Raw genomic sequence first — 22,040 nt, 5'->3', positions numbered from 1 at the left:
TTTAGGTTGAAATACATGGCAAATATTTCAGATATTTAATATTTTCATAGCCTATCTTCTGCTGGCAGAAATGACGGAACAAAGTATCATATTTCACCAGTGACTGCTTACCATTTAAAAAGATTTGCTGATAAGCTTACTTGGGAGCTGCTCATATTTTTTAGGATTTAATTTCCAGTTAGTTAACAATGAACCGAACATGATACAAGACTGATTTAAATAAAAACGTCAGAAGTTAGGATGAAACTCAAATTAAGAAGTGAAAAAATATTTCTATTTAAAAGCTTGGTTCACACAAAATAAACCTTTTGTAGATTTATTCATGTGATAACTACTATCACAACAACCTAGCATGAATGCAGTGTTAAACCTTTATTTTTAAGTAGGTTTTCCACTGATGGAACAAAACTTATGGAATGAAGTTGTTTGGAAGATTTCTGGGCTAATTGTATAATGTCAGGTTTCTGCTACACAGTGCTTCTAACACTGTATTTTGAATATTTAGAAGTATGTGGTAGTATAGATTAATTAGGAAATAAAAGAATTAGTGTGGGCCTAACTAAAGTTCAATGGACACCATCAGCATGATGCAAATTTGAGAACCAGCTTGCTCTGGCCATCTGCTCACCATGAATATTCAAGCAATGAAGCTGCATTAACAAGAATTACTATGAAAAGTAAGCTTCTCAATTTTAATGTCTGAAAAGACCAACTGAAAATAGCGGAAATTATAAAATCCTGATAAATTATCACCACACATATCCACAAAGGGGCAGAATTAAAGTTTCATTACTTTTACTTTGATTTCAGCATTTCCTAGTTTTAGGAATGTCTGACTTTGCTAAATATATTTGGATGGAGTAAGATAAAATGTGCTATTTAGGTTCAAGAATCCAAGAAAGATGTTAGCTCAAGTGAACCAAATTTACTGCACATTTGGTTGACTGTTTTCTTTCATTATATTTTCAGAAAATGCACAAAATATGCTTAAACTCATGTGCCAAACGTGTGATTTAAAGACAGTGGCAACTATAGCATATTTGGGTAAAGTATTAGGAACTAATCCCAAATCTTAAAAGCCATAAGAGAAATAAGCCAGTCTTTAGCTCTCCTGCTTATGTTTTATAGAAAATAAAGTGTTTATTGCTTTATATTATTTCCACGAACACTTCTGCCCTCTAAACCTTGGCACACTTGAAAGCCATCTAGATGCCTTCCTCACACAAGAACGGTAGCTTTGCACTGAAATTGAGGGTAAAGGGCATACACTAACACCATCTGAATGACTTGAGTTGTGTTGATGAGAATCTACCTCTGCCATGTTGATGGAGCCCACGGCCAAAGTCTTGTAGCCCAGAATCGTTCGGTTTTTGTATCGCTTCCTCCTCTGCAGCATGATCTGAAGCTTGTTGCCTTCTCTTTTCAAGAAGTGAGGATACTGAAGTTAGAATACAATGTGAAAAAAAAAGTTACACTTCTTCCCACTTTTTTCCAGCTGAGACACTAAGAAACCTCTCCCAGTGCTTTTAACGATGTTTTCAATTCAACTCATCTTTTGTTCTAGGATGAGCAGCAGCTGACAGCTCTGCACTGGTTTCAAGTAAGGCCAAGCTTTAAGTATTTCAGACTGGAAAATCTTGGCCAGTTTTTACAGTCAAACATCCTCTTTTCACCACCCTGCTCATTCTGCCAGCACAATACTGAAGAATGCAAAAATCTCACACACACAGTTCCGCTGAAGCGTCCCACAGGGTCTCTACCAGAACAGACAGACCAACAGGGCAGCTGGTAAGGGAAATCGGTCTGCATCAATCTCAATTACCTATGTACATCAAACAGGAAAGTGACTGGCCCAGTCACAAGGATGACTGATCCTCAACTGTATGTTTATTTCTCATCTAAGTAATTTCCTGCATGGCAGACGTGTTATGTGCACCATGTCCCCATGTTGTCAAGTATCAGAGGGGTAGCCGTGTTAGTCTGGATCTGTAGAGCAACGAAGGGTCCTGTGGCACCTTATAGACTAACAGAAAAGTTTAGAGCATGAGCTTTCGTGAGTAAACTCACTTCTTGACCAGCATCTGAAGAAGTGAGTTTACTCACGAAAGCTCATGCTCTAAACTTTTCTGTTAGTCTATAAGGTGCCACAGGACCCTTCGTTGCTCTACATGTCCCCATGGTTATTTCTCAAACAACCTGAATCCCTGTGCTCTGTCCCTGCACTATAGTACTTGTGTTAGGTGAACTGAAAAAAATTTATTTCTTTTGTCTTTTGAAGTGCAAATATTCATAATAAAAATAACGTGAGCACTGTACACTTAGTATTCTGCATTGTACTTCCAATCAATCTACTTGAAAATGTAGAAAACATCCAAATTACTTAAACAGTATTTTCTTATGGCTTAACAGCATGTCTATTTTTAACCGCTTCACAGCCTACTGGCGACCCAATGGTTCTCTCTCAGGAACCAAGCCGCACCACACAGGCGCTGACAAGCCTGGCAGTGTCTGGCGTGCCCATCGGGGTGGTAGGGTTGTGTCCTGTTGTCATGAGCAAGGCCAGCAAGTGTGACTAAGGGGTTGTCAGAATTAATACCCCATGTTGCCAAGGTTTGGGTTTTGTTTTTAACAACCACACGGACATTCGTGCCGCCAGCTTTTGGCACTTACTTCAAGGCCAAGTATCATCAATGGGAATTTCCCTTCTGAAGTGTCTGATGCTGTGACCCAGCAGAGGCCCAACAGCCAGCAAATGTCCTTGTAGTTTACGTGTCCTGGAGAGGCTGGGCCCTAGGAATTTCAATCACTTCCCTGAAGATCCAATTTTATTATGAATAGCTTATTTAAATGGCACTCTGTGCATGTGAAAAAGCAGCATCTTCATGTACAAACACAATGTGCACAAAAGAACTGTGCTACAAAAGCAGCCAGGTCGCAAAGTCCAGCACTGGCCTGCCTGGGCAGCATATGCATTATGATATGGTCTTTTAAATACATGAGCACATACAATTTTTCTACTGTGCCACATTTAGTGCACAGGATGGACTTTATATGGCTGCTCATTCCATTAGCAATGTTTTTCCTTGTTGTTCAGTGCAGCCCTGGGCCAGCCCATTTAAATTCTACTATGAAAATAAAATTACTAATTTTCTTGTAAGCTTTTCACTGGCATTCAGCACTAATGCATGTGAAACAGACTCTATAATGAATTTACTTTCACAACAAACACATGAAAGGAGGCACGCTCCTCTCCATTTTACAGATCGGAAATCAAGGTCAAGAATATCCACAAATTTTAGGTGCCTGATTTGAGACACCTGGGCCCCAAATTTTCAGAGTACTTAGTACTACACTTCATACGTTCAAAGCAAAGCTCCCACTGATTTTAGTCACAGCTGACAGCAAAAGGTACTTCTGCAAGTCAGACCACAGAGCTCGTCAGGCAACAAAAAATGAGGAACATAATTAGAGATCATGTCTCCAGCAGCTCTGGCAGAGGCAAGGACAGAATCCAACTGACCAATGTAGCATTCAAAGGCAGTAGCCAAGCTTTCGTCCTCCTGCCTCATTTACCACACACCTTCAAACTTCTGCAACAACTCAGGCAGAACTCTTGTAGACGACAGCCTCTTTTGTTAGAGGGCGCTGATTCATCCTGAGTGCACTGCCCATACTGTGTAGTGAATGAGGCAGGGGTGCTGCAGAAAAATAGTTAGTGGAGATTCAATCAGTGGAGATTCAAAAATATACTCACAGATGGGTCTGTACAACACCTAAATTTTGAGAACTTAAGTTTGCAACGGGAATGTGCTTTGAATGGGGTGTGGGGTTTGTGTTTGGGGGCGGCGGTGGGCCGGGGCAGAAATGGAGTGTCATTTTTTAGGTTTTTAAAAAAACAAAGCCAGAAAAAAAGAATATCCATCATGTGGCCTATTGGTATGAGCATAGGTCATCAGCAGGGTTGGAACCTTAGATCCATCACACAGACCTCTGCCAACTTGAATTAAGACACTCTCAGTAATAAAATTGACATCTTCTGGATCAGGGTTAGAAGAGGAAGGAACATTTTGCCACAGGTTGCTCAGATGTTCACTGACAGCAAGGGAATGGTGAGACTAAGGGAACCCTGGGTTGAATTCTAGGCTCTGGGGAGTTTCAGGGCAGGGTCCAATCAGAACAGTTCACAGCAGAGGCGCTGAGCAAGGTGCACAGGTCAGGAGACATGACATTCTCTAACAATTCAAGGTGCTCCCAGAACCAGCAACACCATCCGGGCTGACAAGCCTCAGCCTAGGAGGTCTCTCCAACATCTAGGCCTTAAGTTTCAGCCTTTATCGAGCCCTGAGTTGGGTTATTAGCTCAAAAGTACCTTCAAGCTGTCATCTTATTAAAAGGCAATTAGTGCCAGTTATTAAAACCCTATTCTTCTTAAGTTCAGGAATTCTGAATAAAACAAAAAGCTTTTAAGCACTCCCCAAGTGGGACTCTTCCAGACCAGCAACATTTCTGAGTTGCAACAGCCTGTACTCTGGTACGCGTAGATGTCTTCACCCCAAGGACCACACACAGGTCTTGAGTCCAGCTCCCCACAGCAAGACAGCCTCCATCCTCCTCCTCTTCCCCATGTGGGAGATCTGATGTAGCAAGCCCTAGAGTTAGAGCAGGAAATCTGTATCCTGTTCCTATGCCCCTGGGAAGCCAGATTTGTCTAATCTTGGCAAAAAGTCACAACTTAATATTGACCTGTTAATTTATAGCATCACATGCATTGACAGAACTAGGCGAGGGCCTGATTGTGTAGCACTCCGCAGGCAAAACTAGCACCGTGCCAACCCTAAAAAGGTGACCAAGCTAATGTTTCCCAGCACAGGAGCTTTGTTTTTAAAAATCAAACACAGAATTGACAGAATACGAAGTTGCCACAAGACTGAATCCCACAACCGTGTGCTTTCCTCTTATTTCAAAGCAATTTGACAGGGGTTCACTCCCGACTCTAGCCCAAAGGATTTTATGCAGCCTCTTGGTTACCCACTTCTGTAAAACATGGGGAGGGATACTAGGAGAAGGCCGGAGACCTGGCTTGGAGTAAGGGCTACTGAGTGCTTATAATTAACAGGAGTCAGTGAAAGAGGTGGACTAGACCCCCTGGCCTCCTGCCAACTCCCAGCCAGGCGGCGGCTGCTCCCTGTGTGACATTCCTTGCCGTTGAAGAGCAATCACGTATTCCCCCACGAGGGTATCCCAGAGCCACAGGCCGGTGGTGAACACAGAAAAGAGTCTGTCCGTCACCCCTAGCCAAAGGCGGCAATGAGGGAACCTGGAAAAGCTTCTGGGAAACTCAAGGTCACACAGGAGCATCTTGTAAAGAGGAACGCGGAAGGAATTTGCAGATGGAGAAGAGGAAAGGGCAGCCTGACGCAGCTGCTCCCACTATACAGCTTTATGGTATTCGTCCTCCTAGACTGCTGGACCACTAACCATGCTGCCTGTACCCACCTACCCGCCCACCCCCAGGCCTGCCCTGTCTGCCCACACTCCCAACACCTGCATCCACATTGGGCCACTTCCTCCTCCTCCCTATACGAGGCGTGGATGCCAGCACGGAGGTCAGAGACAACACAGGAAAAAGCCTTTCTTTTTCTGCCTAGCCCCTGGGTCCCCAACAGTCCCATCAAACCGGAGCAGCAATTGAAGGGAAAGTTTTCCAGCCCCACATGACACCCAAGGAATGAGACATCCCAACTAGGAGACAGACTGCCTGCAGGGGTGGAATAAAGCCATGGACCTCAGCCCAGGATACTGTGAACGTCTGATGGGGGGAACCCAGCTTCTACAGAGCAGGACGCTCTCTGTGCTTTCTGGGGGCTGGTGCATGAGCTGGGACTATAGTGCCCTGGATGCTTTTGATATTGTGAAGACCAGGACTTTAACAGGGTTCAGAAAAGAGCTAGACAAATTCATGGAGGTTAGCTTCATCAATGGCTCTCAGACAGGATAGGTAGGAACGGTGTCCCTGTCCTCCGTTTGCCAGAGGCTAGAGCTAGATGACGGAAGAGGGATCACTCAGTGACTCCCGGTTTTGTTCACTCCCTCTGAAGTACCTGGCATTAGCCACTATTGGCAGACAGGATCCTGGGCTAGATGAACCTTTGGTCTGACCCAGCGTGTGGCCACTCTTATGCCCAGCAGACAATTTTCACAGATTTTAGTTGACAGCCTCAAACTCCACTAAGCATATGCAACTGCTGTTCTGGCAGCTTGTAATGTGCCCACACCCAACTGGTTTCCAGAGGGGCAGCAAAACATCCCTCCCATTTGAATGCTAGTCCTATCCAGTTTCAAACCCATGCTCCAGAGCCTGGAGGTGGCGGAGCTCCTTGAAACAGCTGTAAGGATTTAACACTGCCCAACACCTTACTTCCCTCCAGTCCTGCTCTTGGAAGCAGATGGACCACTTTTGTTGAAATATTCAGCCTGAGGCAGAGACTCCAGCCAAAGGAGCACATCAACCTAAGTGGCTAAAACGGGGCTATAATGGAAAAGTGTCAACCACAGGTGTCTTTGCCAGAACTGACCATAATTCTTTGAAAGGAACGGTCACATTAAGTCGTGTTAACACAAGTACATGAACACTTGGTTTACTACAGAAGTCAGATGAGCATATTCACTTTGGACTTTGTTACTGTTACCTGTAGTGAAAACGTTAGTGCAAGTTCGGTTTCCACGTGTCCGCTTGGTGGCAGCACAATTTCATGAGACCGTAGTATTCGCTTCGAGCCCTACACAAAAAAAACCTGGTCAGGTAAAGGTCTCAGCATCGGCAAAGGCTTAGTCCATTCACCTCTGGTAATGCCTAAAGGAACCTGACTCATGGCCAGGGTTTGGGGCCAATCACGAGGGGGCACTGCTGCAATCAGCAGGATTAGTGGTGAAAAGACGGCACCTCGGTGTTAAACACCTCCACAATGGAGGCTGCTTGTAACTCAAACATCCGTATGCCTGAACAAAATACTATGGTTCTTTCAAAACTCTGCAACTGAACAATGACTTAATGCAGCGCTGAAATTTTACTATGCAGAAAAAAAATATGGTTTTCCCTTTATTTTTAGTAGTTTCCATTTAATGCGGTATTGTGCTGTATTGGCTTTCATTATTGTGTGTCTATGCTGCTGCCTGACTGTGTGCTCCTGGTCCCTCATGAGGGGTGTGGGCTGACCGGTCACTGTGTAACCCGAGACTCGACTCTACTGTGCGGCTGGGTGAAAATTGGTCCTGCCTTGCTCCCTGATACCACCTACACCCTGTCCCATAGTCGCCCTTCCCCTTGAGGTTTGGCAACAGGGAGAAACAACATGTATATGCCAGGCAGCAACACCTCCCAGCAGAGCAGGGACACAGAAAGGCCCTGTGCTGAACAGCAGACAGGCTGCCAGAGTGAAATGGGCTTCCTGTTCAGGGGTGGAGGCCAATTCAAAGAGCCATCCTGGGTGCCAATACGGAGAAGAGGCCTCATCTGAAAGAAACAGAGATAAAGTGGAGGTGAGGTGTGCCAGTTTTGTGGTTCTTATTTGTTACTGTTCTGAATTCTAAGACAAGCATTGTTAGGGTGTAGCCTTCCAACAAGAATATAATTTGTCTTTGTTTATGCCATCACCATAATGGTAATGGTAAGCCCTATTCCAACAAAGACCTACTCTAAAGAAAGCAAAGCATCTGAGCACTGGGGAATTCAGATGTATTTATGACCACCAATATAATAGTAGCAGACAGCAATATACCCCCAATGTTCGAAAAGCATAAGATTATTTCTAAAAAAAAAATCTTATGATTAACCCTACAGAGGCTTCTTTTTATCTGCGTATTGGGTTTTGAGTCCTTGAACCAGCTTCTCTGCAACCATGAATAAAATCAAAATTAATGCTCTAAATGACAGCAGAGATTCTCACCTAAGCAGACAGCGTAGGCGTCTTGAGAGAAAACAAACAGCAAACACTGAGACTTGCAGTAAGACTGGGAGAGTTGACGTGACTGATTGGGAGCAGCACTAATGATTTATGAACTCTGCATGCTGGCTGTAGGACTATATTGTTGCAACTCTACAGGCAGCTGTCAGGATAAACAATCAGGAAGGCCAAACAGCTCAGGATAAGCTACCCTTCAGCAAACCTTTGAGGGCTGCTGAGGGGCAGTGACAGAGCTATTACCTCTGAAGACTCCAGCCTGGCTTCCTGCTGAGCCCACAGGAGGGCAAAAGGCCATTACACAGCTAGGATGAGAAGAGCCCCTCTGGAGAGGGGCCAATTGTTCAAGGGAACCAAACACCCTCAGTAATTAAGAGAGGTGGCTGTGTTAGTCTGTACTCCAACAAAACAAAGCAGCAGAAATGTAGCTCTTTAAAGACTAACAATGATTTATTCGGTGATGAGCTTTCATGGGACAGACCCACTTCTTCAGATCCTTTAGTCTGTCCCACGAAAAGCCCATCGCCAAATAAATCATTTTGTTAGTCTTTAAAGTGCTACACTCAGTGTCAGAGAGCAGCCATGTTAGTCTGTGTCCTGTAGCACCTTATCAACTAACATACTCAGGTCTCTCCCTGCTCCTGCAGTCTGGCTCTTCAGATCTGAAGAGATGGGTCTATCCCATGAAAGCTCATCACCTAATAAATTGTATTGTTAAAATCAGTAAGGGCTGTCCCAAGAAGGTAGGCTTGCTTACCATGCAACCTGTGGACTGCAACCCTGGAGGCAGGGGACGTGCCTGCAGCCATGTTTTGTTTCTACCAGTAACAGACACTACCTGGACTTTTAAGAAGCTGTCTGGTCTCTGTATACAACTGATCCAGTGCCGGAATTCAGCCAAACCTGCTTGTGAGTTATTGGTGGATGCAGGCGACACTGTAGCCCGGGGCTTGCTCTGAGAATGGGAGACCTGGAAAACCCCACCCAGGCAGAAGCAAAGGCAAGAGGGCGTGCATGCAAATAGGGAAGCGGAAAGAGGAGATTCCCAGACCTGCAACCATGACAATTAGCAACACTGATGTTCTGTCAGTGGAGAGCTCCTCCCAGTTGTGACAGCACAACATTAGTGGGTATGCCATGCAAAGGCTATGTAATAAAGGACCCAACACAGCTGCCTCCTGCATGCACCTCTGCTTTCAAAGCAGATAGACACGCAAATATCTGATGAAAGCTCAGGACCTTTGCTCACTCTGGATCTAGACTGCCCCAACAGATGTCTGCCTAACCTGCTCTTAATTACCTCCAGTGATGGAACTTCCACAACCTCCCTAGGCAATTTATTCCAGAGCTCAACCACTGTAAAGGAGTGACAACACAAGCAAGTACATTCGAAAGTAATGTTGAAAGAAGCCAGTCTTCCAACATTCCCCATGGAGCATCTACACACAAACCACAATCTTTCAAAATGAACCGTGAAAGAATGGCGCCGTTCCGTCAAAGTCGGTCCTCCATTCCCGCAGTGGTAAGAGTGCTCCCTTTCAAAAGGGAGCAAGAGCAGATGCTCTGCGGATGACTCTTTTAAACAAAGGAGTCCTCCGTGGTGCTGATCAGCTGGCAGGCGGCGGCGCCACTCACAGCACAAGTGGAGCTCTATGGCTCCTGCGTCTGCCTGTGTTCAAAGATGCAGGCTCCCACAAAGACCTAGGCAGTAGGCTGAGCATGTGCAGGCAGCAGGGAACCCATGCTGCTCTCCAGCCTGCTGAATGCCACAATAGCAGAGCCAGCCTGCCACGCTCCCTGGCCAGCCAGACCCCAGCCCACCCCAGGGAAATCCTCCCAGGAGGTGAGCCAGGCTTCTAATCACCGGGCTCCTTCCTGGACGGAGGCCGAGCTCCAGGACCTCATCTCCCTATGCAAGTATGAGGAGGTCCTGCACCAAACAGGGATCCAATGCAGCAATGCTGCAGCAATTGAGCAGCTCTCCAAGGGCGTCACCTGACAGGGCCACCCCACTTGCATCCCAGACTAGGTGAGGTCCAAAGTTAAGGAGCTCCACCAGGGCAACTGTAAGGCCTGGGATGCAGCTGGACAGTCGGGGGCAGCGCCCACCAGCTACCCCTGCTACAAAGAACTGGACCGCCTCCTTGGGCCCAAGGAGGGGACCTCCGGCCATTGACCTGGACACAGAGGAGCCTGAGACTGAGCTGGAGACAAGGAGAGAGAGCGAGGATCATCCAGGACCAGGCACTTGCAGACAGGCCGGAGACTCTACACCATCAGCTATGACAAGTGCACAAGCGAGGGGGCCCTTGTCATTGCTTCCGGGCCGTCCAGCCAGGCCCCCTCTACCTGTGCCTCACCCAAGTTCCTGGAGGGACCCTGAGGTAGGTGTTGTGCATGACGGTTGCGCTGGGAACCAGGGAAGGGGCGTGTAGTCCTACCTAGGGTGGCAACAGGGGGCCGGCATGCAGCACAGCCATAAGCTGCACAGCTGTGGAGGGATGCGGGGGGACCACGCCCCTGTCACTCAAGAAAGGAACCCTGGGAATCAGAACATCGCAGGGCCCCTGGGATGGGGATGGGACACAGAGGCCATTGCATGTGACTAATGGCCCATTCTTCCATCCCATTCTGTCTCCACAGCTCCAGCAGCTGGCAGCCAGATGAGCCCCATCCATGGGCCAGATGAGCCCCATCCATGGAGGGTGAGTGACCCAGACCCCAACCAGTGACAGCACAGGGCTGCTGCCACCACCAAGGCAGGGAGGCGGCGGCGGCAGGGGACCCCTCCCACACCGCAGCCCTGCTGGACCTCACGGGCATGCTGTGGGAGTGGCTCACAATGGAGCAGCAAGCCTGGAACAGGGTGGCAGCAAGCCTGGACTCCCTGTCCCAGGCCATGAACCACCTGGCCCCACCCGCCACCCCTTCACAAGCCGCTCCCCCACCCACCATTCCCACTCCCACCCCTCCATCACCAGTCCCTCTTAAACTTCCCCCACTTCTCCAGCCCCCTGTCAGTCACCCTTCCCCCTGCACTGCCCCCCCCCCCACCAGCCCAACCTTGCTGCCCTGGTGCCACCCACCTCCCCCCAGCTGGCCTCCTCCAGCTGGCCCACATGCTCCCGGCCAGGGCTGGCCATGTGGAGGCAGATCCCCTGCTACCCCACTCTCCCCCTGTGCGGCCCACGCATGCCCTTACCTCCCCATGCTCCCAGCCCAATGCCCCCCACCCCAACCCCCAGCCCTTCTGCGGCATTGGTGTCTACCCACCCTGACCCACACCACCCCTGTAAACAGTTACCCCCACCCCCCAGTTCGTAGTTCCTCAACCCCCACCAAATAGCTCCCCCCAATGCCCAGGTCATAGTTCCTCCAACCCCCTGTAAATAGCTTCCCCGAACCCCCCGTAAATAGTTTCTACTGTCATGAACATGAACACATTGTTAAGTGTGCAGTAAGTGGTTTATTTGTGGTTACCCCTGTGTCCCCCGCATATATGTGTGAGGTGGTGGTGTCTGCACATGCAAGGGGGGTTTCAATGTGGTTCCCAGATGAATGTTTCATGAAGGACCTCCCTCACCCACATCCCGTCCCGCTGGGCCTGGTGGCATGGGGCAGTGTGCAGCAGCTCATATCCATGCCTGGCCTCAGCAGCCCACCCCTGCACAAAGGGTTCTTGCTCAGCCTCCACCAGGTTGTACAGACTGCAGCATGCCCTGACCACCACCAGGACATTGGGGAGGCCCAGCTCCTCCTGGTTAGGAGGCATCGGAAGCACGCCTTCAGGTGGCCAAATGCCCAATCCACTGTATTCTGGGCCTGGCTGAGCCTCTCGTTAAAAACATCCTGTGTTGGCTGGGTGTGACCTGCGAACAGCCTCATGAGCCAGGCCTGCAGGGGGTAGGCTGCGATGGCAAAGCTGCAGGGCGACATCATGGTGTCCCTGATGGAGAGCTCCCGCCAGGGGATGTGGGTCCCCTCGGCCATCTGGCAGCCCAGCCCCAAGATCCAGAACACTGGGAATCGTAGGCACAGCCAGGCCAGACCAGCCCAACCCACACAGATGTCCATGACGACCTGCAAGGCATCGGGGAGAGCACACTTGTGAGAATGTGGATTAGGGAACAGTGTGTCCACCCATCCCTATCTCCTACAGGGCATGCCTCCCTGGGACACCTTCCCCCACGTGCCCGCCTATCCCTGTTTCCTCCCCCATCCTTGGCAAGGGCCCCCCATCCCCGGTTCCCAACAGCGCCCCTTGTAAGGGAGAACCCTTCTCCCTGGGATGGGGTGTGACCTGGACATGGCTTAACTTGTTCAAGACAGCCCCAGCAATGGCCCCGCCCACCCCAAACTGGTGGCTCATGGATCATTGACTGTCTGGGGTGGCCAGTTTCCTGAAGCAATTGCCACCCTCTTCTGTAGTGGGAACGCTGGCCTCATGCGGGTGTAGCGGTGAAGGAGGGCTGGGGCGAGCCATGGCACAGCTCCAGGAACATCCCCTGGGTCATCCTGAAGTTCCACAGTCACCGGTCATCGCCCCAGTCTTCCAGCACCAGCTGGTCCCACAATTCGCTGCTTGTGGGGAAGCGCCACAAGCGGCAGATGGCCCAGGTGACTGGGAGAGGGCATCGTGCCCTGAGGATGGCTTCCAAGAGGGTGGCCACCTGAAGCTGCTGCAACACCATGGCCAGCACCGTGGCCAGCCTCAATGCGTCAGGGTGAGGTGCTACTCGGGGTCCATGGGCTGGCCCAGGGTGACTCCTCTGCTTGCTCCCCCTCTGCCTGCCTGGGGACAGTTACCCAGCCCTCAGCACGCGCAGGCTGAGGCTCCTGGGGCAGGCCCTTTAAAGGAGTGGCTGGTGACAGCCCTGGAAGGGCTTGGCCGCCATGCGACCCTGCACTTTCGAAAGAGCACCCTGGGCTGTGTGGATGTTGTCTTTTGAAAGAGCGGAGGGGCCTTCTAAAGCAGCATGTCGGACTTTCGGTCCCTGTTTGCCTGTGTGGACACTCCTTTTCGAAAGGCCGTCTTTCAACGTGTATTTTCGAAAGCATGTTGTAGTGCAGACACAGGCTAACCGTTATGAATTTTTTCCTAAATATCCAACCTAAACCTCTCTTCCTGAAATTTGAGACCACTGCTCGTTGTCCTACCCTCAAAGGCCAAGGAGAACAATTTTTCGCCCTCCTCCTTCTAACACCCTTTTAGGTATCTAAAAGTTACACCCCCTCTAAATTCTTCTCTCTTCCAGAATGAAAAAATTGTGTTTATTTAATCTTCCCTCATAGGTCATGTTTCCTAGATCGTTAATGATTTCTGCTGCTCTTCTCTGGACTGTCTCCAGTTTGTTCACATCTTTCCTGAAATGTGGCTCCCAGAACTAAACACAATACTTCAGTTGAGGCCTTATCAGTGGAAGGTAGAGCAGAAGAATGACTTCTCATGTCTTGCTCACAGCACTCCTGTTAATACAAAACATTGGCTTTTTTTTGCAACAGTGTCACACTGCTGACTTATATTTATATACTTATATTTAGCTAGATCCTTTTCTGCAATGTTCCTTCCTAGACAGTCATTTCCTATTTTATGCATGTGCAAGTGATAGTTCTTCCTAACTGGAGTACTTTACATTTGTCCTTGTTGGGCTCCATAAATCAGACCTGTGATACTCCTATGGAATAGGTACTACATGGCTCCCCACGTACCTCCCGCCAATGATGTTCTCTCCATCTGGTGCCCGAAATCTCCAAAAGCCACCCAACTACCAGCTTCCTTCATCCCCCTTTAGGCTCACATAGGAGAGCTGGTAGCTTAGCTGTGGGACTGAGACACGCTCCAGGAAACATGCACACGCCGTGCACACAAACACCAATAAGCTCAAGTTTTGATAGGAAAGGCTAATGTATTTGATATTCCCAGCTCCTCTTGGCCATATACTGTGAACGGTGTTGCACAGAAATGGTGAGCAGTGTGACTGGCTTCACAAACTGTTTCCTGCTATGCTGGCAGCTGTGCACTGTTTTTCCTTCTGCCAACCTTCTCACAGGGAGCACTGAATTCTGTACTCCGGTACCCTGGCACAGGGGTTCTGGGAATGAACTCCTTCATTCTGGAAGGGCCTGAGGGACACAGAGCAAACAAAGTTGTTTGGATGCCTGTTCATTAGGGAATGGAGAAATGTGTGATGGAAACATTTTCTGATTTAAAGAGGAAGGAACAGAACTGGTAGTCCAAAGAGTAACAGAGCTGAAAGGGCCTGCTGGAGAGGACGAACTGACAGCCTCCCCATGCAGAGATGAGCTCGTAGCAAAGTTTCTCGCGGCTCTCAGAGTGGCAGTGACAGCTGGTTGAATCTGCAGCTTTGCATTCAATGTTCTGGATCTTCTTGTAAGGTGAATACTAAGTTTAAACTTCAAGTGACCACCTGTGGGTTTGATACAAGTATGTCCTCTGCATGATTTTTGGCTGCAGGAGCAGATTTCATTAACTTCAGATCAAGATTAACGAGGTTTTATGCCTTGGAATCGCCTCAGCTTTTAAACAATGTTCAAGATGTTCAGTAACTGGAGTCCCTGTAGACTGGGCTGCGCTTACAAGTAGATCAGGAATGGACTCCATTCCTTCCCAGCTTGGCTCCTGACGACATGCACACTGATATGTATATACAGAATGTATCAGCCCTGCTGGAATGCTGCAGTTTTACTACGGCTCCATATGCAATAACTGCAGCATTCCCTCAGGACTACTTTACATATAAAACAATGGACTAATTTACACATTTACAGGTCCACATAACCATTACAGTGCAAATTCATATACGTTAAAATACACATTTTTAAAATCACGCAACATTAACTCCCTTGCATTGCGGGGAAAATTTATAATCACCATCTACCCCTTTGAAATGTATTACAGTTGGTCTGACAGCAGTCGGTAAGTGAGCCTGTAATTATCACAAAGCCAAAACTGTAAGAGAAATCCTTTCAAAGTGCAAGAGGAAGCATCTTAAAACTCCTATCCCTCTGAAGCTACCTGCGACTGGCTCTAAGGCAGGGGTCTGCAACCTGCGGCTCTGGAGCCACATGTGGCTCTTTAAGGACTTATTTATGGCTCCTGACATTCTAATTGCAAAGTTATCAACTCCTGATTATTTTCGATAAATGGTGGACGTCCTGCAGTAAACATGTATCACATTATAGATCACTGTGTGTGTGCTGTTTTTAAAGTACAAGTTATAAGTGTATGGTTTGATGTTATTTGTTAAGGACCATCTCATATTCACATGCACTGCAGCTCTTGAATTACGGAGTTTTTTACTGAATTAAAAAAAATAAGTCTCTTCTTGCTCTTTCAGTTGCCGACCCCTGCCCTAATGTATCTGCGGGGAAGAGGAGGAAATTTTGCTCTGCCGTGAGGAGATGCAATATGTGAAACAGGTCATGAGGTTGAGTTGTGGTGAAGTTAACAGAATGAGGGTTCACAACATAAACAGAGTTTCATACTAGTTACTTTTGGTCTTAGCAACGGAAGGTCAAATTCACCCTGTAAAGATACACTTAAATATTACGACAGAAAAACAACACAAGGAAGGAAAAAACGTCAAGGTCTTACTTGTGTTCCTAAGATTGTGTAATGGCTAGACAGCCTGCTGTATTTGTGGAAGAGGAAGTATCTCCTTGTACCCGCGCATTACAAAACGCAACCTTAATTTTCATATTCCTTGACAGTTCAGCACTTAATGCTCCAACTGTTGGGTTGCACTTACCATTTAAGACTAAGTATTAAATGTAAGTTACCTGCATTTTGACTGCAATGACCACAGAAATGAGCTCCTTATCCAATTCCTTTAAGACAACCAGTTTCTTCAAAGTCAAGGTGCACAACCTGCAAGCAACACCACCAGAGAAGCAGATGTGAGTCATGTCTGGAAAAGGAAAAGCAAAGTCAGTGCACCCTGGAAACACAGCAACGCTCTTGGGATGAATTTCCTCCTTTCATGTACCGGAGAACAGAATTGACAACTGACCCATTACCCCAGTTAAAAAGCTACCAGTTCTTTAGGCCAGACATCCAGTGTTTAGGGCTGTAAGCTTTCATGTTTGCTGGCTTGGTTTCAGTTTGCAACTCCTGGCCCACAAAGATCTACTTCTACCTCTGTGACAACTCGTTTTCGTTTTCTTCTAAAAGTTAATCATCAGTTCTGGCCACTCCAGTGGAAAAACCTGAGAGGGATTTAAGCTCTTCTCTCCGTCCAGAATTGGTGGCATGCCAAGCAGATGAAAGCAGTGTCACAATCCACACAGTTACATTGCTCTGGTCAAAGCTGTTGAGAACCTAAGAATGGCCATGTTGGGTCCGACCAATGGATCATTTAACCCACTATCTTGTCTGACACTGTCCTTTGCCAGATGTTTTCAGAGGAAATTAACAGGACAAGACAATGCATGGAGCCATTCATCCTTGTTACTAGCCCCATCTTCTAGCAGTTAGAGGTTTAAGGATATCCAGACACAATTAGGTCTCTGATGTTCTTGGCTATGAGCCACTGATGAACTGATCCTCCATGAACTTTGCTAATTCTTTTTTAAATGGTGTTACACTTTTGGCCTTCACAATAATGCCTGGCAACAAGTTCCACAGGTTATGTATTGTCTGAAGTACTTCCCAGTTTGTTTTAAATCTGCTGCTTACTAATTTAATCAGGTGTCCCCTCTTCATGCTGTGTGATGTCATTAGTGATCTGATAAAACTGTGCACTGAAATAATTCCTTGTCTGAGCACAGATTGAATTATTTCAACACAAGTGTTAATAAAAAGACACAAGTGTTAGTGTCTAGGCGTCAATACTGGAGCGGGCCAGAAAGAAGCCCATCCTCTCTGCATGCTCAGGGAAGATCCTGATTTCCTGAGCCCTTTTGTCAGATATCAGTTCATACCACAGCTCCCAGGTATATTTCTCCTAGAAGCAAACATATAATCCATACAACTCTACCATTTGGCTTGGTTTGCATGGTACCATTAAATACTATCTCGCTACTCGCTATGAGAATGACAGACTCTGTGGAACTATCCTTGTTACTCTCCAGACTTGGGCTGTTGGTCCTTGATTTCTTTTGATGGTCCTTGATGCCACAGATACTGTCGTTGCTCAGCATGAGTTACACCAGCCTCTGGTCTCACAAAAGGACCAGATCTGAAAAGCCACAAGTGAAAAGGATTCAGTACCCAGCTGTAAGAGTGTGAGAGGAAGGTATGGCAGGACAGGGGCTAAACATAGCCTGTTTGCCCAATCAGCCCCACCCTGTTTCACCTGCTGCCAGTGTCAGGTCTGGAGGCAGGATAGAAGGAGAGAAGCTAGCCCAGTTCAGGGATGACCAGCAAAGAAGTAATTGCTGGCTCTGACACCCTCAGGGTGTAAGCTAGAGCTGCTCCTGGGTCGGCCACCGGAGGACACAGCCTCTAACCCCTCCCTCAGGTACAAAGGGGGAGAATCCCGAGGATACCCTCCTGCCCAAAAAGGACAAAAATTCTCCGACTCTCTGAACCATGCCCAAACTGAAGCTACAGCCTTTAGTGAGTGGACAACTCAGGCCCCTAGGTACTATGGGGAACTAGCCACCAGGTCACCTTGCCCTAGTGGGCCCCGCTTAAACCACCCTTATTGCTTTGCTCCAATTCGATGTTGCCCATAGGTTAGAGTTCCCTAACAGTGGAGCATAGTCCCTTGAGGCACATAGCAGGGTCCAGGTCAGCCCCCATGAAAGGAGGGAGGAAGCACCACCGAGTTCTGATCTGGCTCCAAATGCCACCTTTGCCCCAACCAAGGCTATAGATCCTGCCCTCAGTCCCGTCCCCTCCCCACCACTGCAGTCTGGCTCCTGGCTCCCAGGGGGGCAAAGACAGATGACATTACAGAAAAGATGGGCATGACATTAAAAAAAAAAAAAAAAAAATTGGGGGCCACTCCTTTCACCTATGGCAGACTTGTCAGTCTGCTTCAACAGACTTGCTGATTAATGGAAAAATATTTTGACACAAAGGAGGACAAGACAATCTGGTGAGCAATTCACATATCCCACTCCACTCCCTGGCACAAAACTGCATAAGGGACTGCCCCCCTGCAATGCAGGCAGAAGCAGCAAGTGTGAAACTGACAAGCTTGATCCATTTCACTCCTCTGTTGCTTATCACAGAATCATAGAATCCCAGGCAGGAAGGGATCTCAGGAGTCATGGAGTCCAGCTCCCTGCCCAAAGCAGGATCAACCCCACTAAGTCATCCCAGCCAGGACTTTGTCAAGGTGGGACTTAGAAATCTCCAGGGATGGAGATTCCACCACCTCTCTAGGTAACTCATTCCAGTGCTTCACCACTCTCCTGGTGAAATAGCTTTTCCTAACATCCAACTTACACCTCTGTAACTTCAGACCACTGCTCCTTGTTCTGCTGTCTGTCACTACAGAGATCAGCCTCTCTTCATCCTCTTTAGAGCCCCCTTCAGGAAGCTGAAGGCTGTTATCAAATCACCCCTCACACTTCTCTTCTGCAAACTAATAAGCCCCCAAGTTCCCCAGCCTCTCTTCATAGGTCATATGCTCCAGCCCCCTAATCATCTTCACTCCCTCTGCTGAACCCTCTCCAATGCATCCATGCATCCACATCCTTGCTATACGGTGGGTGGGAGTGGGGGGACCAGAACCGGATGCAATACTCCCGATGAGGCCTCATGAGTGTGAAGTAGAGGGGAATAATAACTTCTCTAGATCTTCTGGACATGCTTCTCCTCAGGCACCCCAATATGCCATTAGCCTTCTGGCTACAAGGGCACACTGCTGACTCATATCCAGCCTCTCATCCACTGTAATCCCCAGGTCCTTTTCTGATGCACTGCTACTTACCCAGTCAGCACCCATCCTGTAACAGTGCTTGGGATTGTTCCATTCCAAGTGCAGGACTCTGCACTTCTGCTTGTTGAACTGCATCAGATTTCTTTGGGTCCAAACCGTTAATTTATCTAGGTCACTCTAGACTCTGCCCCTACCCTCCAATGTATCTAGCTCTCTCCCTAGCTTAGCGTATTCTGCAAATCTGCTGAGGGTGCAGTCCATCCCCTCATCCAGGTCATTAATAAAGATATTGAACAATACTGGCCCTAGAACCAATCCTTGGGGGCATTCCACTTGAAAACGACCACTAACCAGGCACTGAGCCATTGACCACTACTCACTGGGCCTGACGATCTAGCCAGCTTACAGTCCATGTATCCCATCCATACTTCCTTAATTTATGGGCAAGAATGTTGTGGCAGACTGTATCGAAAGCTTTGCTAAAGTCAAGGTATAGCACAGCCATTGAGAATTGCTTGGACATTGGGAAAATAGATGCTGCTACATACGAAGCACATTCCTGTGCTACTAGCAACAGCTGGGAGTAAGGGGCAAACAGTTTTTAGATCCATTGCCTCCTTCCCATTCTGAAGAGCAGAGAAGCCAGTCTTTGGTACAGCTATACATTGCTGGAGCAGGAAATGCAAGAGAAGAAAGCAGAACTGATCCATATCATATTGGATGCCGCTCCTGCAAGCAGCGCATGAACTTAAGACCACGGGGCTGGAAGGTCATTGGGTGGCAACTGCAGGTGACCCCATCATACAGTCTTGGTCACAAACCCATCAAGCTCCATCTTCAAACTAGCTAGGTCACTTGCCACAACCACCTCCTTCCTCCAATAGTCAGAAACAATTTCTAACCTTAACTTACTCTTAACTATTCTATATGCTCTGGTGCCAATATTGTCTTGAGTTTCCAGAGTTCCTCTAACTACTTGGTGTTTATCACTGGCAGCAGGACCAGCAGCACACACTCCCTGCCAAAGACAGCGAAATGCCTCCTATCAGCCAAACTGGAGACTGGCAAGGCAGCGCACTCAGCCCTTTACGATGAGAGCGCAGACACCATTCTAGTAACCTCTCTCTCTGGCAGGCTCCATGGGGAGGTCTATGCATGCTCCACCACACAAGTGGCTCACAACATCGACACCCTCTTCCACCCATTACCCCCAGCAACAGACAAAAGCCGGGAAAAAAGAACCTAAACAATCTAAAAAAAATTAAAAGCTCTAGTCCATGTAGAACTAGCCCCTCCCAAAAGGGAACAGATCCAGGGAACCACAAAGTTCCCAAGCGACTGCATTACAGCTGTTTTACACAGAAAGGTGTGCAACACTGGACAAATCCTAGTACCTCTGGGCTGCTTTTTCCCCATGTGTACAACAGGGATGACTGCCCTGCCGGCGGGGTGTTGTGCAGATGAATACAATACAGGCAGCTCAGATACAGCAGGAATGGGCAGCAGTGTAGAACTCCAAACAACACAGCCCCTTGGCCAGAGTAAGAGAAGGCAAAGTAGAGCATGGAGGCTCTCACGTAGAAAGAGGGAACCCCATCTGAGGAGAAGTGAGGAAGGGAACAGCACAGAAAGGCAGAAATAGTGGAAGAGGAGAGTGCAACCCAGTATGTTTGACTGCACATCTAATTAGTCCTGGCACACAGTAAGAACCAGAAAAGAGAAATCTGTCTCCTACTCTAGACAGAAATGGGAAGAGACCTCCACTCCACACCCCATCCCAAAAGAAATGGCAAGTGTCAAGCACATGCCAGCTGCAGCAGAGTCAGGGAGCTGTGATGCTGTTTGTTCTCTTTGAAATACTGTAGCTGGAGAACACTCACACTCCAGCTTGCCAAAACCCACAGAGCTGTGGCTAGTCAGGTGATGTGAGCAGAGATACAACAGAGCAGGCATTGTCTCTGTTGACAGCCCAAAACAATAAACTTTTCTTGTCCGCCATACCCAAAGCATCAGACAGAAAAAGGTATGTAAAGAAACAATTGTGCTCTTAGCACACAAAAATATACAAGGGGCATTCTGTTCTCCACGGACATTCTTTCAATTTGTCATTTACAAGCTTTGATCAAACCCATGCAGCACTGCCGGAGAAAGCCTCTTTTACAGCCATCAGGGAAACAACAGTTTAAAAAAAACCACGAGATACATCTGCTTTCTTTATCCTTGATTGCTGGACAACTGGTACTAAAGGGCTCTTTACACCAAGAATAATGAAGCGTTTATACCCTCTAGCAGAGGAGGAGATTCAGAAAAAGCCATAGTGTAAAAATCATTTGTGCAGTCAGCATGTTTATTATTGCAAGTCTAATGTGTCTAGCTTCCATTGGTTATTTTACAAATCAAAACATCCTTAGAAACAAGAGATGGGAGGACACTAATGGTTGCTAAGGAAAAAAGTGAAAAAAAGTTTTTTCAGGCATGTATTAATTGCAGCCACAGGCCCTTTGGGAGCAGAGCACCCACAGTGGATTCAAAAAAAGACGGTTACCTGCTTTTCGTAACAGCTGTTCGTCTAGATGCATTGCTTGCCAGGTCATCTGGGGGACCCTTTATGGCAATGTACCTCTGTTCCTGCCAACTCACTGCCTGTGCAGTTCCCTCTTCCCAGGATACTCCAGCTGAGGGAAGGTGGGTGGGATTTGGATTGCACATGAGCAAAACATCTTCAACAGTTAGAAAAAGGTAAGTAACCACCTCTTCTTCCATTAGACTCCCCCCCACAAGCAGGTTTGACAGAGAAGGGTCAGAATTCATTGAGCTGCTGCTGGCAGTACTGCCCTGCCCAGACCACACTGTCCCTCGCCGGTTGAGAAATGAGTGTGACAGGAAGGCCTGGATAGGAGACCACACTGCTGCCTGGCATTACGCCCTGAACAGGGAGTGGTGCGTGAACCATCATATAACAGGCCTCTACTCTTGTAGAGTGCGCCACCAATTGCAAGGCTGGACTCTCTGCTGGGGCTCAGCACATACCGATGCAGGACACGATCCATAACAAAATGCACTGGGAGGAAATGGGAAGCCCTTTCATACTCTCAATGATTTCAATACAAAGCTGTGGCAACTTACAAAACTGCTTTGTGCATTCGATGTAGAAGGCTAGGCCATTCCTGCCATCCAAGGCATGAGTGCTCACTCTTTGATGGAGGCGTGAGATTGGGAAAGGATATCA

The 22,040-nt window shown here is 47.8% G+C and overlaps 1 protein-coding gene across 6 annotated transcripts in view; it reads right to left on the bottom strand.

Moving 5' to 3' along the window:
• The window catches only part of PACS2 (phosphofurin acidic cluster sorting protein 2), a 97,576-nt gene that overhangs the window by 49,548 nt on the left and 25,988 nt on the right, over positions 1–22,040 (bottom strand). For 4 of the 6 annotated variants that reach the window (XM_075003566.1, XM_075003567.1, XM_075003568.1 and 1 more), the window contains exons 2-4: positions 15,762–15,849; positions 6,690–6,779; positions 1,313–1,438 (exon numbers count right to left, since the gene is read on the bottom strand). In XM_075003566.1, coding sequence (XP_074859667.1) covers positions 1,313–1,438; positions 6,690–6,779; positions 15,762–15,849 — 304 coding nt within the window. Of the gene's footprint in view, positions 1–1,312; positions 1,439–6,689; positions 6,780–15,761; positions 15,890–15,991; positions 16,011–22,040 lie in introns of those variants that run through there. The other 2 variants (XM_075003570.1, XM_075003571.1) reach the window with 2 other exon arrangements.

The sequence above is a fragment of the Carettochelys insculpta genome, chromosome 9 (genome assembly GCF_033958435.1).
Source record: "Carettochelys insculpta isolate YL-2023 chromosome 9, ASM3395843v1, whole genome shotgun sequence".
In the NCBI taxonomy this organism is placed as follows: domain Eukaryota; kingdom Metazoa; phylum Chordata; order Testudines; family Carettochelyidae; genus Carettochelys; species Carettochelys insculpta.
Note: the sequence above shows the minus strand (reverse complement) of the source record. Positions and strands in the feature narration are given on the sequence as shown.